Source organism: Rhea pennata, chromosome 3, assembly GCF_028389875.1.
Source record: "Rhea pennata isolate bPtePen1 chromosome 3, bPtePen1.pri, whole genome shotgun sequence".
Classification (NCBI taxonomy): Eukaryota; Metazoa; Chordata; class Aves; order Rheiformes; family Rheidae; genus Rhea; species Rhea pennata.
Genome location: NC_084665.1, coordinates 69,032,826 through 69,048,359, shown reverse-complemented (window position 1 = coordinate 69,048,359; position 15,534 = coordinate 69,032,826). Strand labels below are relative to the sequence as shown.

At 40.0% G+C, this 15,534-nt stretch overlaps 1 protein-coding gene across 5 annotated transcripts in view; it reads left to right on the top strand.

Moving 5' to 3' along the window:
- Positions 1-15,534, top strand: part of LAMA2 (laminin subunit alpha 2) — a 377,777-nt gene that overhangs the window by 338,279 nt on the left and 23,964 nt on the right. For 3 of the 5 annotated variants that reach the window (XM_062572565.1, XM_062572564.1, XM_062572563.1), the window contains exons 49-54: positions 248-372; positions 2,444-2,606; positions 7,823-7,967; positions 10,139-10,277; positions 11,993-12,004; positions 14,522-14,642. In XM_062572565.1, the coding sequence (XP_062428549.1) occupies positions 248-372; positions 2,444-2,606; positions 7,823-7,967; positions 10,139-10,277; positions 11,993-12,004; positions 14,522-14,642 (705 nt within the window). The remainder of the gene's footprint in view (positions 1-247; positions 373-2,443; positions 2,607-7,822; positions 7,968-10,138; positions 10,278-11,992; positions 12,005-14,521; positions 14,643-15,534) is intronic. The other 2 variants (XM_062572567.1, XM_062572562.1) reach the window with 1 other exon arrangement.

Genomic DNA, 15,534 nt, shown 5'->3' with positions numbered 1-15,534 from the left:
CCACAGTCTCAAATAAATAGGATTTTCTATCCTAACTGATACAAGATTTGAGTTAAATCTTGTTGATTTAACAACGTTTTTGTTGATCAGTTGTTCAATAAGAGGGCTTGTCAGATTAAATATTACTTTTGAGATTTAAAATAATAAGCATCTTCTCATATTTCTGATTTTCATGCCAGTTGTGCTGTTAGATGCAGTAAGTCACTGAAAACTGAATTCTAATGAGGTTTGTGGTTTCTTGTTGCAGAAGTCAGATGCTGTAAGAGTCACCACCTTCACTGGCTGTATGGGTGAAACTTTTCTGGACAGCAAACCCATAGGACTGTGGAATTTCAGGGACATAGAGGGTGACTGCAAAGGATGTGCTGTCAGGTTGGTAATACATTGGTGACTTCTTATGCCACTTTATGAACCTGTCTGTGATGACAGCACTTTCTGTTACAAGCAGTAGGAATTCCTACAGCAACCATCAAGTTCCAGTAGACAACTATGATCTGTATGCGACACCAAGAGTTGTAGGAAGTACAAAGTTATGTTGAAATTATGCTGAAAGGAGAAGCACCAAATCTGAGAGGTCAGGATCGTAACAGAACAAAACAGCTGGCGCAGCAGCAGTGTGGTGGAGAGACTCTTTCTAACCAGTTACCAAGATCAGTCAAATCACAAGAGAATGTGATTTCCACAGTGGGGCTGAGTCCGGCTCACAGATTGGATTCTGCAGCTCTGGTGTTTGGGCCTCTCATGCAGCACGGGTGCCTTTCACAGCCACCAGTGTAGTGAGCAGAGGCCCTCAAAAGAGAAAGGTGTTTTATCTCCTGTCCTTGTCAGAGCGCTCAGGTGCCAAATATACTAAATGGCCCAGCTGTGCCAGGCCAGGGTTCACATATATAGGCATACACAGGCTCCTGAACAATCTTCAGGCAATCTGCCGCCAAGTTTCTTCCTTTCCAGGTGCGTCGTTGTCTCTCCAGAGCTGTAATTCCTCTTCATGTCTCTTTCCACCAAACAAATCTCCCACAATTTACTGTGCAGTATTTCAGCTGCAAGAACAACATTGATGAGTGGCCCCATACAGAGGCACAGCCTGATATTGCAGCGCAGACCTGGGAGTTATCATGTTAAAAAGATTTAGATTGTAGATCTCTTGCTTCATGGCTATCACAATGACCCAGCACATGAAAGTAGCATTGTCCCTGTGTACTGCTGCTTTTCAGTGAATTTGGCAGTGGCCGTTTGTATCATGCCTATCTAGTAATAGATAAAGGCTTGACCCAGTCCGTGAAGTTAAGAATAGACTGTTTTTCAAACTAGACTACAAAGGTTTAGCCCTTTGTAAATGATGGAAACACCAATTTTGAATAAAAATAATTTTGTAAACACCAGAGGATTTCCTTGGCCAGTAATGTAGGCTCTTAGATGGCAATTTAAGCATCATGATGATGGGTATATGTGTTTCAGTTCCAAACATATAGTGGAGATGCATAAACCTCTATGTGGATCTCCACCTAAATTTAATTTTCTCATTCAGTCAGTGATAGTGTAGAACTACTTGCTTGGAAGAGGAAAAAGAAAGGACTGTAAAAAGAATACTAGACTTTGAAATTTATAGAAGACTGCATTAAAAGCTCCCTCTTACTTTAGCTTGTTGTTTCAATAGCACAGGAGTCTTGTTCTTCTAGAAAATGTATTTGCAACAAATTGCTGTTAAACGTTACCTTGGAGGTCTTCAGGCCTACATTCAAGATCCTTTAATGTGTGTCAAGATAAATGAGAAACATATTCCTAGCCAGTATTTCACATGTTGGTTCCTCATTCAAATCTATTTATGTCTGTGATTAACCAAACTCATTGCTATCTTGCAGCTATCTGGTATGTGTGATGGAAATGGACAGCAGTCTACATCATAAAGATCATATTCAACAATTTCTCAATCCAATCTTTTGATCTTTTCTGTTCTTTAATGAGAGGAGTGCCAAAAAACTGTGGAGGGACACTGATGCTGCTGATCTTGCAGTGTTGTAATTTGTGGGTAAACAGAGAATCACAGTTTCCAAATTTTCAGTCTGGATCCCCACAAAAGTTGGAAAATCACTAACAATAACAAAAGTAAGATTTATGACAACATGAAAGATTACATAATGCTATTTTACATTGAAGGCTGCCCAATGAATCAGTACAGACCATGAGATACATAAAACAGGTTCCTCTTCTGTCTTCCTCTAAGAAGTGCTTTTGTTTTGGATACCTAGTGAGCTAAGCTTAGAGCTTCAATTGTCAGAAAGGAGCTTTGATATAAAATCAAACCAAGTTCGGGCAGACTCCTAGGAAGCATCCCTTTATCCCCCCTTTCTTTTCTTTTCTCTCCTTTTTTTTCTTTTTTTTTTTTTTTTTTTTTTTAACTCCATATGGCAAGGGAAACTAGTTGGAAATTCCTCCTTTTCAGCCCACAGGTGGCAGATAGTGAAGGGACTGTCCAGTTTGATGGTGACAGCTATGCAATGGTGAGCCGCCCAATCCGCTGGAACCCCAATATTTCCACAGTCATGTTCAAATTCAGAACCTTCTCGTCCAATGCCCTGCTGATGTATCTTGCTACCGAGGACTTGGTAAGAATGAACAAGTAACCTTCACTCTCCTCACAAGTTTTACTCTATCTTTACAATAGCTGAATTCATCATAATAGGAGAACAAATAGAAATTTATGGTCCACTGTCCTGGAATGATGTTGTCTGGTATCTGAGTAAAGACAGAAAATATTCTTACACAGAAGTTGACATCTGGATATTAGACTGAGGGGAATTCCAGCTTTTCTGAAACTACTAATGAATTTAATTTTACCCAAATTTAATTTTACCTGTGCAAACATTGGCAGTTACAGTTATACTTTTATAGCTTGAAATAGCAGCAGGTTGAGGGGAAAGAATATGAGAAGAGGCAGAACTTTTAGGTAGAAGTATTAGTAATAGATGGGAAAAGTTTGGACCTAAGTGGCATTAAGGGAGAACTGAATGGTGTGATGATGATAAAATTATTTATGGCGTTTACAAATGATGTCTTTCACAGTTGAACTAGAGAATAGAAAACACTGTTTATGAAGCTGTTCAAGTTCTTATTCCTATGCGTTATCAAATGTGTTTGGATAATAGAGAAACATTAAAGGAGGAAGTAAGCAGGCTGTGTAGCATCTGAGAAGATGAGCAAGAGATAGATAGGATGTTCCCAGAGACGTTATAGCTTCAAGAGTCTCAACCCCCACAGCAGTGGAGATACAGATGAGCCCTGTGCTACGTGGAACAAGTCATAATTGTAGGAGAAGAAGGCTGGAAACTCGTCACTTCTCATACAAGGAGAAAGGCTCTTGTTTCCTCCTGAAGACTTGCAGTTGAACATGTTCAGTGCTCTCCAAGCTGAGGGGGAGCTGCACATGGCTTCAAGTGAAGCAGCTGGGCTAATGGACCCTGTGACATGCAGGAACAGGCAGAAGAAGTGGTGACTGATTTTGGTGCATGCTTCTCCCTGCTGCAGGAGATGGAGGCACCCATCTGCCAACCTGACCACTTGTCTAGATAGATTGCTGCCTGCTGGGGGCTCAGATCTGAGATGTCATGAAAAGACTGTCGAAGCTTGTCAACCCATCCAACTATTACTCCCTGATGTTCTTCCATGTGGGCACCTATGGTACTGCCAAGGCCAACTTGGAAAGTATCATATTGGATTAAGAGCTTTGGGGATGGTGGTCAGGGGTCTGAGGGCCCAGGTCATTTTCTCCTCAATGCTGTCAATGAGGGGGAAGGACTGTGATGTCATTGTGATTACGAAGATATGTTGGGATAGCTTTCATGACTGGAATGTGGCCATGGATGGCTACACACTCTTTAGGAAAGACAGGCCAGGAAGGCAAGGAGGGGTAAACACCCTTTATGTAAGAGAGCAACTGGAATGTATGGAGCTCTGCCCAGGGGTGGATGATGGTCGAGAGCTTATGGTAAGGACTAAGAAGCAGACTAACATGGATGACACTGTTGTGGGTGTTTGCTACAGGCCATCTGATCAGGAAAAGGAAGTCAATGAGGCCTTCTACAGACAGCTGGAAGTAGCCTCACAAACACAGGCCCTGGTTCTCATGGGAGACTTTAACCATCCTGATACCTGCTGGAGGAATAACACAACAAGGCACAAGCAATCCAAGAGGTTCCTGGAGAGAACTGATGGTATCTTTCTGACATAGGTTATGGGGGAGCCAATGAGGAGAGGTGTGCTGCAGGACCTTGTACTAACAAACAAGGAAGGACTGGTTGGAGATGTGAAGGTTGGGGGGCAGCATTGGCTGCAGTGGCAATGAGATGGTAGAGTTCAGGATCTTATGAGGAGGAAGAAGGACAAAAAGTAGGATCACAACCCAGAACTTCAGGAACTTTGGCTTCTTCAGGGACCTTTTTGGAAGAATCTCATAGGATGGGCACTAGGAAGAAGAGGAATCTAACAAAGCTGGTTAGTATTCAAGGAATACCTCCTCCAAGTTCAAAAATAGTGTATCCCAAAGAGAAAAGGAGGCAGGAGACCTGCATGGATGAACAAGGAGCACCTGGCAAAACTCTTAAGAGAACAAGGAAGTGTACAGAAGATGGAAGCAGGAACAGGCCACTTGGGAGGAATATAGGGACATTGACCAAGTATGCAGGGATAGGACTAGGAAGGCCAAGACCCATTTAGAGTGTAATCTGGCAAGAAATATCAAAGACAGCAAGAAGGGCTTCTTTAAATACATCAACAATGAAAGGAAAACTAAGGAAAATGTGGGGCTGCTGATGAATGGAGCAGGGACCCTGGTGACAAAAGATACAGAAAAGACTAGATACTGAATATCTTCTTTGCTTCAGTCTCCTCAGGAATCTCAGACCCTGAGGACCAGGAAGAAGTCTGGCAAAAGGAAGACTTTCCCTTGGTGGAGGAGGATTGGATTAGATTGTTTAGGCAAACTGGACATTCATAAGTCCATGAGCCCTGATGGGATGAGCTCCCATGAGTGCTGAGGGAGCTAGAGATTGTTATTGCTAGGCCACTCTCAATCATCTTGGAAAGGACATGGCGAACAGGAGAGGTGTCTGAGGACTGGAAGAAAGCCAGCGTCACTCCAGTCTTCAAAAAGGGCAAGAAGGAGATCCAGGGAACTACAGGCCAGGCAGCCTCATCTGCATCCCTGGAAAGGTGATGGAAGAGCTTGTTCTGCATGTCATCTCTAAGCATGTGAAGGATAAGAAGGTGGTCAGGAGTAGTCAGCATGGTTTCACAAAGGGGAAATCATGCTTAAGTAACCTGCTATCCTTTTATGACTGGCTAAAGGGATGACTGGCTGGATTGATGAGGGGAGAGCCATGGATTTTGTCCACCTTGACTTTAGTAAGGCTTTCAACACTGTCTCCCATAACATCTTAATAGGTAAGCTCAATGTGGGCTGGATGAGTGGCCAGTGAGGTGGATTGAGAACTACCTGAAAGTCAGAGCTCAGAGGGCTGTGATCAGTGGCGTGAAGTCTAGATGCAGGCCTGTAAGTAGCAGTGTCCCCCAGGGGCAAATACTGGACCCAGTCTTGTTCGACTTCTTCCTCAGTGACCTGGAAGGCACAGAGTGCCTCCTCAGCAAGTTTGCTGATCATATAAAGCTGGGAGAAGTGGCTGATACACCAGAGGGCTGTGCTGCCTTTCAGAGGGGCCTCAACAGGCTGGAGAGATGGGCAGAGGGGAACCCCATGAAGTTCAACAAAGGCAAGTGCAGAGTCCTGCACGTAGGGAGGAATAACCTCATGCACCAGTACAAGCTGGGGACCGACTCACTAGAAAGCAGCTCTGCTGAGAAGGACCTGGGAGTCCTGATGGACAAGTTGACCACGAGCCAGCAGTGTGCCCTTGTGGCCAAGAAGGCCAATGGTATCTATCCTGTGTCTCCTTAGGAGGAATATTGCAAGTTGAGGGAGGTAATCTTCCTCTTCTACTCAGCCCTAGTGAGGCCACACCTGGAGTACACACCTGGAGTGTCCAATTCTGAGCTCCCCAATACAAGAGAGACATGGAGCTACTGGAGCAAGTCCACCAAAGGGCTGCTAGGATGACGAAGGCACTGGAGCATCTGTCATATGAGGAAAGGCTGAGAGACCTGGGACTAGCCAGCCTTGAGAAGAGAAGGCTCCGGGGGAATCTTATCAATGTGTATAAATATCTGAAGGGAGGATGCAAGTCAGTTTTGCCCAGTGACAGGACAAGAGGCAGTGGGCAAAAACTGAAACACAGGAAGTTCTATCAGGAAGTCCATGAGGAAAAACTTCTTTACTGTGAGGGTGACTGAGCACCAGAACAGGCTGCCCAGATGGGTTGTGCAGTCTCCACCCTTGGAGATATTCAAAAGCCATCTGGAGACAATTGTAGGTGACCCTGCTTGAGCAAGGGGTTGCACTAGATGACTTCCAGAGGGACCTTCTAAGGGGCCTTCTAACCTCAACTGTTCTGTGATCCTGTGTGATTTATAAAGACCTCTGGCCAGATATTCACGTAATTCTGGAATAACTGAATTTCTGCATCTGTAATCCAGAATTACTTGCAAGGCTGACTGGAAACAGAATCCTTTCCTTATTCTTTTCATATGGACCAAAAATTATGTACAGCAGTTCTCAGGGGCAGGCATGTCTTGAAGCATTATGGAGCACTCACTATTCCACACATCAGAAAATGCTTTTGGGTAAATCCGTCTTATTTCTAGCTTCTGTAACTCTCTTTTCCCTCTTGGGAAAGCTGAACAAAATTGCTGAAATTATAGAGACAGCGAGTGCTGTCTTATTCTCAGTGACTGACTGCGCCAAAAGATAACATTGTAGTATGAAAATTATGTCTTTATGTAGTTTTTTTGTAATTGTTATTTAATTAATTCTTATAATTGTATCTTGATGGTATAATTATGCAATTATTTTATATCATTCTATATAATTATGATTACTTTATTTAGTTTTTATATAAAAACGATACAGCTGTATTTGTGAACAAGACTGGGAGTAAGCCATGGAGCAGGAAAGCAAGCAGTTCCTGACAGAACCTCTCTCTTAAAACATGGTCCCAGGGTATGAAAACTTTGAAGATTCTTTTGATGTATGGATAGAAATACATAAGCAGCTAGAGTACTGACTTTATTAAATTTTACTCTTTTTTTCCTTAGCATTAATTTGTGTTGGTATGCATAACAGTATTTTCCCAGTTTTGTATTCAAGGCATAGTAAACTTATCTGCACTGTCCCTGTATCTTTGCAGCCATCATAGCTCTATAATGGTCCATCAGTATAGATTACTATTTGGAAATCCTAAACTGGTTTGGAAACCAGTCTGTTTCACTATCTTTAGTATTGTTGTTTTCTGTCTTGCAAGTTTAAAACTACCTGAGGTATGTAGTAAATACACTAAATGTAATACACTAAATATACTCAACACTGAATATTAGTTTCCGGTAATTATCACTTGTATTCCTGTCTTTAGTCTGAGAAAATTAAAGTACAGACTCTCCAGCAAAACTCCAGTTAATTTAGCAAAATTCCAGTTAAGTGAGCAATCCAAAGTAGAAGAAATTAGGAAAAAAAAGAAGCTTGTTGGCAGTAGACTTTGGTACATTACAGTTCTGGGCAGTAAACACCTAAGTAAATTTACGAAAGCCATTGACAAAAGTTGTCTCTTGTCACTCAAAGAGAGAGTATTTGTTTAATGCTCTACGTCTCTTACCCAAATGAACAGGAACTGTAACTCATGCGCTTTTCACCCCTGTATCTAATCCTTCCCATGAACAGAAGGATTTCATGAGTGTAGAACTCAGCGGTGGGCGTATAAAAGTCAGCTACGATCTGGGTTCAGGCACCGCTTCTGTTACCAGCAACCACAGTCATAATGACGGCAAATGGAAATCTTTCACCCTGTCAAGAATTCAGAAACAAGGTGAGTTCCTATGGAGTTAACACCACGAGTTTCCTAATTACCCTACCCAGCACAGTAACCGTCTAATCATGGGCAAGATGATGTACAAAATTGCTGGAGCTAGAAAGTTCTAGTGATTTAGCAACTTCTGTGCAGATTGCAGGTGTGTTAGTTTGGATGTGAGTGATTGCAGTGTTAAACAGACCTTTTATGACTTTATTTTGAAACTGTTAGCTTATTTTTCAAGCATAATTTTGCTACACAGCTAGATAAATGACATTCTAAAATGCTTTTGGGTGAAAAAGGAAGCTTCCTCATGAGTTCCCTGACATTGTTCAAAATCATAAAACAAACCTGTGTGATTTCTGTTGGGACAGCAATAGTTTTTATGCTATACTGTCCTCTCGTACTCAGTGTATCCCAAAGTGCTTGAAAAAAATACTGACTTAAATATTAATAGTACAGTATCTTGGTAGACAAACACAACAGTCACTTTGTACTCAGAAATGATGCACAAATTGCCATTGCATAAATCTGCCCGGAAGCAACTAGGGATATTTTGAAAAGTGCCCCTGACTGTTTAACCTTTTACTTGTGCAAAATGTGAATTACTAGCATTTGATAAGATTGGTAAGAATCCTGGCTATTGTGCTGGTGAAACCCTTCTTTGCCTTTCTCTTTAATCTACTTACCAGACTGCTAGTATCTTACCTGAGACAAATTAATGTATGGGGGAGCTCTGAAACTGGTTAAAGTGACCCAAGCTCTCACGTGGAGGTTTGCTGCAGCTTTAAATGAGGGATGCCTTGTTGTTATCCAGTTATCTTAATACTTACTTAACTCTGGACAGGTTAAGATATAATACAAGGTCAAATAACTGATTTATTTATATCATTCAAAGTAGATAGCATCAAGTGTTATAAAGAAGGATTATATAAAGAAAATATAATTACAGAAATGAAAGGAAAATTGCACTTTATTTACAGGAAAGCAGGAAAATCTATCCCCCGTTCACTGACAGCTGGGTAGTTTGCTTTCAGGTTTTAGTTTTCAGGTTTGAAGATTCCTTCTCTTTGTAAAGGCATTTGTTCATCAGCTTCTGCAAGAGACTTGCCTGTAGGGAGAACTTCCATCAGAGAACGCTCTTCCTCCCATCTTGCTCTCAGATTGCTCCGTTTTCTCCATGGACTATACGTGCCCTCATCTAGCCAGGCCTCCTTTTGAAATCTCCCAAGACTTTTGTCTCCAAAAATCATTCTTTTCTATCTTTAACCTGAAATCAGCCAGGTCACTCTTTTAATAAAATAAAGATTCTTTCTGTTCCTTAGGTATGTAAATAACTGGGGATTTCTCTTTGTTTCTATGTTTTAAAGATTAGAAGTGATTTCCTGCATTTAATTTACTGTTACTCCCCCCCTCCAAAAAAAAAAAAAAAAAAAAAAAAAAAAAAAGAAAGAAAAAAAAAGATAGAGGAAGAAGAAAAACCTTCTTTGCATCCATGAGGGTGGATGGACATCCCCATATTCCTTGGGAGCTGCCTGGTATTTTTCAGTACAGCAAGTCTCTCTCACTAAACCTTACATTTTATATTAATCCGTACATTAAAAACATACAAGGAATGAGCATTTATATGAATAATTGGGCATAGCTCATCACTGACTCTGGATTGAGATATGACATGACAGCAGTTGATTGCTTTGGGTTGACAGTAGGTTTAAAGTGACTGATCTCCAGTCTCTTAGGCACATCATGACAATGCTGAACAAACTTTGTCATTAAAAAAATATTGCTCAAGTGACAAGCTTTGGACTGAAGTCACAAATTAGATGTAAAATGATCTCTTCTGTCTTGATTTTGTCCTGAAATGTTAGCTCAAAATTATACTGACAAAGAGAACATACCAAGTTAGAACTGGTTTAGGGAATATATAAAAATAAAGCACCTAGCCTGGCTATAGCATTTTCAGGTTGTTATGGCAACAGAGGACCGCACGCGTCTCTCCTCCACCCATAGCTGACAGTTGGGAAATCCAGTACTTTAACTGCAAAACAAACAAACAAAAAAAATTCCTTGGCCTTACCACAACCTGCTAACCCTCCACATATTCCTCTTTTGGTTTCTTTATTCATTATTCTTTATTCATTATTGTTCATGTCTGGTATTTTGAAACTAATCTCTTTAATCTCTTCCAGCCAACATATCGATCGTAGACATAGACACCAACGAAGAAGAGACCATAGCAACAACTTCTACAGGAAGCCACTTTGGGCTTAATTTGAAAAGCAATGAGAAAATATATTTTGGGGGATTGCCAACCCTGAGAAATCTAAGGTAATGTGGCTCTGAGCAATTTCTTCGTGTTTGGGAAGAAGATCCTATTCTCTGTATCACTGTCCCAAGTTCACCTGCAGTAAGGGACTGGTGAATTCCCACCACAGCTGCAATTACACCCCAGACTGACACTTGCTCTGTATATGCTGTCAGTACTGATGTGACACAGCTCACATGGTCCACAACCCACATACAACATAAGCTGTGAGAACAGTGCAGTACAGTACAGCTTTCTAATGCTGTGTACAACCATGACGTAGCTGGCGTTCTATTTTTAAATGTATTCTTCTGTTCGATGAATAGAATTTGTAGCTACTCAAAGAAGTAGCTCCTTACTGCCCCAAAATTAAGCACACAAGCATTTACCTTATGTGCATAAGTAGTAAAATTGAACTACAAGGTACAAGTCACAGGATTACTGTTATATACTGTTATATGTCTTTGCATAATCAGGGTCAGTATAGTTTTAAAACATATAAAAATATTGCATGTAGGAATTATTTAAAATTTTTTGTAGGCATAAATTCCTGGACTCCCTAGATTAAATTCCTCCTAGAATAAAATTAAAGCATATGATATGATACTTTTGATATATTTAATGTAAGTAGAATGCAATATGGCTACCTTTTTCCTTAGTAGGCCCAATCCTGGATTTCTTACTCAAATAAAATTCCCATTGTTTAATTATTTGTAAAGTATTGGATATTATTATTGATAAACTTTAACTGAAGTTTTAATAAGCGTTAAGGAATGAGGTAACAGGTACTTGAATTTAGCAAGTATATTATGTGGTTTTTAATAAACCAAAAAACTTTCTCAGGGCTTAAATGACTACTCAGCAGTTTTGCAGTGCCAAAAACAAGAGAATTCTGCGCTGCAATGAGCAGATAACAAGACAAAAACAAACCCATTAATCTATGTCAGCTTTAGCTACCCGGCATGATGACAGCCTGAAGTCGCCTTGTGCACAAGGAACGGTTTCGATTGGTCCATGGGCTGTTCTGCAGCTAAAAGAACGGACATGTTTGTTAATTTGGGGGGTTAACAAAAGACCTCGCGTGTCCAATTACCCAGTGATAAAAAGATCCGAGCTATTTTACGCACCGAATATAACACAATATTATGTCATTGAGAAATCACACCAGTGCATAACAAAATCTCTAGAGAGATTATCTTTCAGCGAATCCTTTGTGGTTATTTTTTTGCTTAAAAAATAAGTGCAGCACAGCTACTTGGACCTGTAGTAACATTTTGCCTACAGCTGTGATTTGTCAGTCATTGATGCAAGATGCATGTTAGAGTAAATTAGAATCAATATAGTGAGAGGGAGATTAGGGAAAAGCTGAGCTACTGCAGGCACTACACACTGAGGTGCCCGTGACTTTGTAAATTACAAGTTATGTCAATCTTGCCAAATTTTTTACGAGATTTGCTCTTACTCAGTCCAAGTATAGCAACAAATGATTAAAGCCCTCAGATATATTACATTTTAAGGTATCTGTTTGCAGACTAACACTGTTAACTATTGTAGCCAAACAGTGTGTATAGATAGTTGGAAAGAATCTCACGATCCATCATGTGTTGTTTATATATGATGTATATTTGCTTTAGTGTGAACTGTTTCGAACCTTGCTAGTGAATAACGTTTTCTACAATTCATGTATTTTTGACTTTTTTTTGTTTGTTTGTTTTTTTGTCTTTCTCTCTCGCCCTAGTATGAAAGCAAGGTAAAAATAATTGGATTACTTGCATGACTTGCATGTGCCTAGTAAGCACAGCTTGGGAGTGCAGGCAGCAACGCAGAAGCAGTGTGGGGGTAGCACCGATACCAGCTGCTTTCGCGAGCGCTGTTAACTCAGCTCGCTGGCCTCGCTGCAGCAAGCAACGCTGCTCCCAGATGCCTAACGCTGTCGCGTTACACGCCGCGCGCGCACCTACACAACCGGCTTCCCGAGTTCCTTCACGCAGCTGCTTTCTTCAGCTGTGTCTGTTTATTGCCGGAGGAGGGGGGCTCTGGAAGCACAAGCCGGATTTCGGAGCTTGGCTATGACTTCTGCTGCGTAAGAGCAGCGAAGCTCGTTCTGTTCTGGGTCAATAGGTGCGCAGCACTGCACTCCGAGCGAGCAATTAAAGTGCTGAAAAGGGTGCAACTGCTACGTGCAGTCTTTTGTGAAATTTGCCACTTCTGACTTTAAGAGTGAGGAGCTGCCACCTATTCCTGTGTTTTCAGTTTGCGTCAGCTTGTGTCCGCTGCTTTTGCTTTTCAGGTATGACCTAAACTTGACCCTGATTTCCAGTGTAGTACCTGACTTCAGTCTGAAAAATGCAGCTTCCCCACCCTGATCCAACAAACCCATTTTTTAAACAAACCTGTATTATTTTCTCCTATAATTCAAAAGTATTTTCTTGTATACTCCTGAAACTGAGCCTGAAATTGAACCAAAAAAAAAAGACCGACAACAGGAATTTATCTGAGATCTGAATGAACTCAGACTTTTTTTTGTATCTTTTGGAGGGGAACAAGAAGAAAAAGGAAGTCTTAAGAAAAGATGAAGCAAGTGCTAAATGTTTACCAGGATGCAGAGTTCATAGGTCTTGCTGGGAATTACAGGATGAGACAACAGCAAATTCCTGTAACTGGGCAGCATAGACAGGACAAGGAGCGGGCAGGAACATGAAATTTTTTATGGATAGCAAAGACAGGACTGCATTGGGCATTATTGACAGTTAACTGGCAAAAGAGTTCTGCTGCTGGGGAGATGAGTCTGTAAGGGAACTGGGGATGTAGAGGTAGGATACAGAAGAACAAAAATGAAAGGTGACCCTAACTACATGACTGTAGTCATGAGTTATGTAGAGGAAGATTATTGTAGAATGTAGAATGAGGATTATTTTAGTAAAACAGATGGTTACCTTAACTTACGTAAGGGATACAAATTTGCCAGAGAATACACTGAGCTTGCTAGGATGGCTCTATTGCAAGGAATGGCCTTCAGTACCAAAATGTGCAGCTTAGCAGTATCTGTGTAAGACGGTTTTATTTTGTAATCAGTGTTCTTCAAAATCTTTTCTTTCTTTTCTGAGAGCTAAGTTTTATCTCTCCCTATAGTTTTAACTCCTTATTATTTTCCAAAATCATTTTTCTTTCTCTGAGCTGTTCAGATTATTCAGGTGTTCTGCTAAACTGTCTGTCATCACGCATGGATGACTGTAATACTATACGTGAGTAAATTAACTAGTAGGGTTTTTTCTCTCTCTCTTTGAATTTAGTTTTCAGAGCATGAATAGCAACTTTTTTTCTGAAGTGACTTGAAAACCCTTTTTTTCTTGCAAACCCAGTTCAGATGTTGCCAGCAGTTATGGGTCTCATTCTGGTGTTCCTAGGTCTGTCATCTCCAAATTGTTGGGGGGTTTTGTTTTTTTTGTTTGTTTGTTTGTTTTCACTCAAACATGCTAAGTGCAATGTTTCTTTCAGGACTTTTCTCATTTCTCCTGGCTTCTAGCTGTTGAGCCAAAGCACAGAACTTTGCAATTCTGTTAGAAAATTTCATGATTTGGATGTATAGTCAGGTTTTGGAACAAATTTGAGTGCTTTTCTTTATTAAACGGACAGAAAAGGTCAAATATATTGCTGCATCACAAACTGAAATTCACTGCAATTTTCATCCTTCAGTGAATGATACTTTAAAAATATATAGAAAAGAAATGTCAGTTCACATGAATATACGGGATTCCCAAAGCATAAAAAAATCCAGGATTCAAACAAAGTGGGTTTTTTTCAGCCTTTAGCAAATATTCCATCCAAAATGTTTGTATGCTGCAAAAGTTCCTCTTTCATTAAAATCTAGTGTGCACAGAGATGAGCAAACCATCTGTCTTCCAGTCAAGGTCTCTCTTTATTGTTATGATTCCCCAGCTTGCATCTTTCTGCTTTGCCTGAAGAACAACTACTTACTTATTTCATAGTTCACTGCATTTAAACACCAAAGGTGACAGTACTCCTTTACAAAAAAGTAGAAAAGAGGACTGTTCACAACAGGAGATGAGATGAATCTCCAGTTACACCTTTGATGGATGATGGAAGACAGAGTGCACAATGTGATAATGCTAGAAGGCAACATGTATTCGTGTATGTGTGTAGTTTTTTTAAAATCAAGCATTTCTGCATGTAAGTGTGTGTGTATGTGTATTTCTGCTCCCTAAAGTCTAGTTTTTAAAATACATCTTATTTCTAAAATTTTTAGGCCTGAAGTGAACTTAAAGAAATATATAGGTTGCCTCAAAGAGATTGAAATTTCAAGAACACCATATAATATATTAAGCAGTCCTGATTTTGTTGGCCTAACCAAAGGATGCACACTGGAGGTTAGTCTGTCTTCTATGTACTTTAGTCTTAATGGGCATAAATGTTTTCTGGTTTCTGGTTTTATGGCCTAACAGATTTATCATATAGGGCATATCCATACACACAGATAGGGATGAAATCTGAACATCAGAACTGTTATATGTTGACATAAATAAGGACATAATTAGGCACTGACAGTGTTGCAAAAACCTTTAAAAATTTTTCTGCATATAAAATCCAAAGTATAACAGAATTGGTGATTATAAAACCATTCGCTACAAAAAATCCAGAAGGACTTTGAAAGCAATACTGTATGTTCAGGGTAACTGAAACAGAGTCACCTTTAGGACAGAAACTGTCTTTCTTTCACTTATTCTTACTATGAATCACCACTGAACTGGTATGCAGCTTTCTTACTGATAACTAAGAATGATTGTGCAAAAGTGGTGTGATTACTTTAAATGTTACTCAAAACTATTTATTTTCAATCGGTGCAACTTCTAATTAACAGGCTTTCAGTGCATATAAAACTCAAGGAATTTGATCCTAAGCTTAGGAGAAATATAGTTTTCTGTGCAAAAAAAAAAAAAAAAAAAGTCACATATAAAAAATATTTCTAGTGACAGTTGTCTCCCAGTGAATAGTTTGTACTTTTTTGCTGGAAATGTCTGGTGCATAAAATAGTTTTACAAATTGATTCTGGAGTTTCATATCAGATAACAGCACAGTAAATCCAAACGAGTTGTAGTCGTTGTGCGACTGTCCAAGCATTTATCTCCAAAACATTGAAATTATCCTTTAAACAGTAACTAGAACTTGGCCAGGCCAAAATAAAAGTGTTTTTATTACTATTTTTATTTGCTGTTTTCATTACTTCTGGCCTTCATCAGAGCAAGACAAACAAAATAGGAC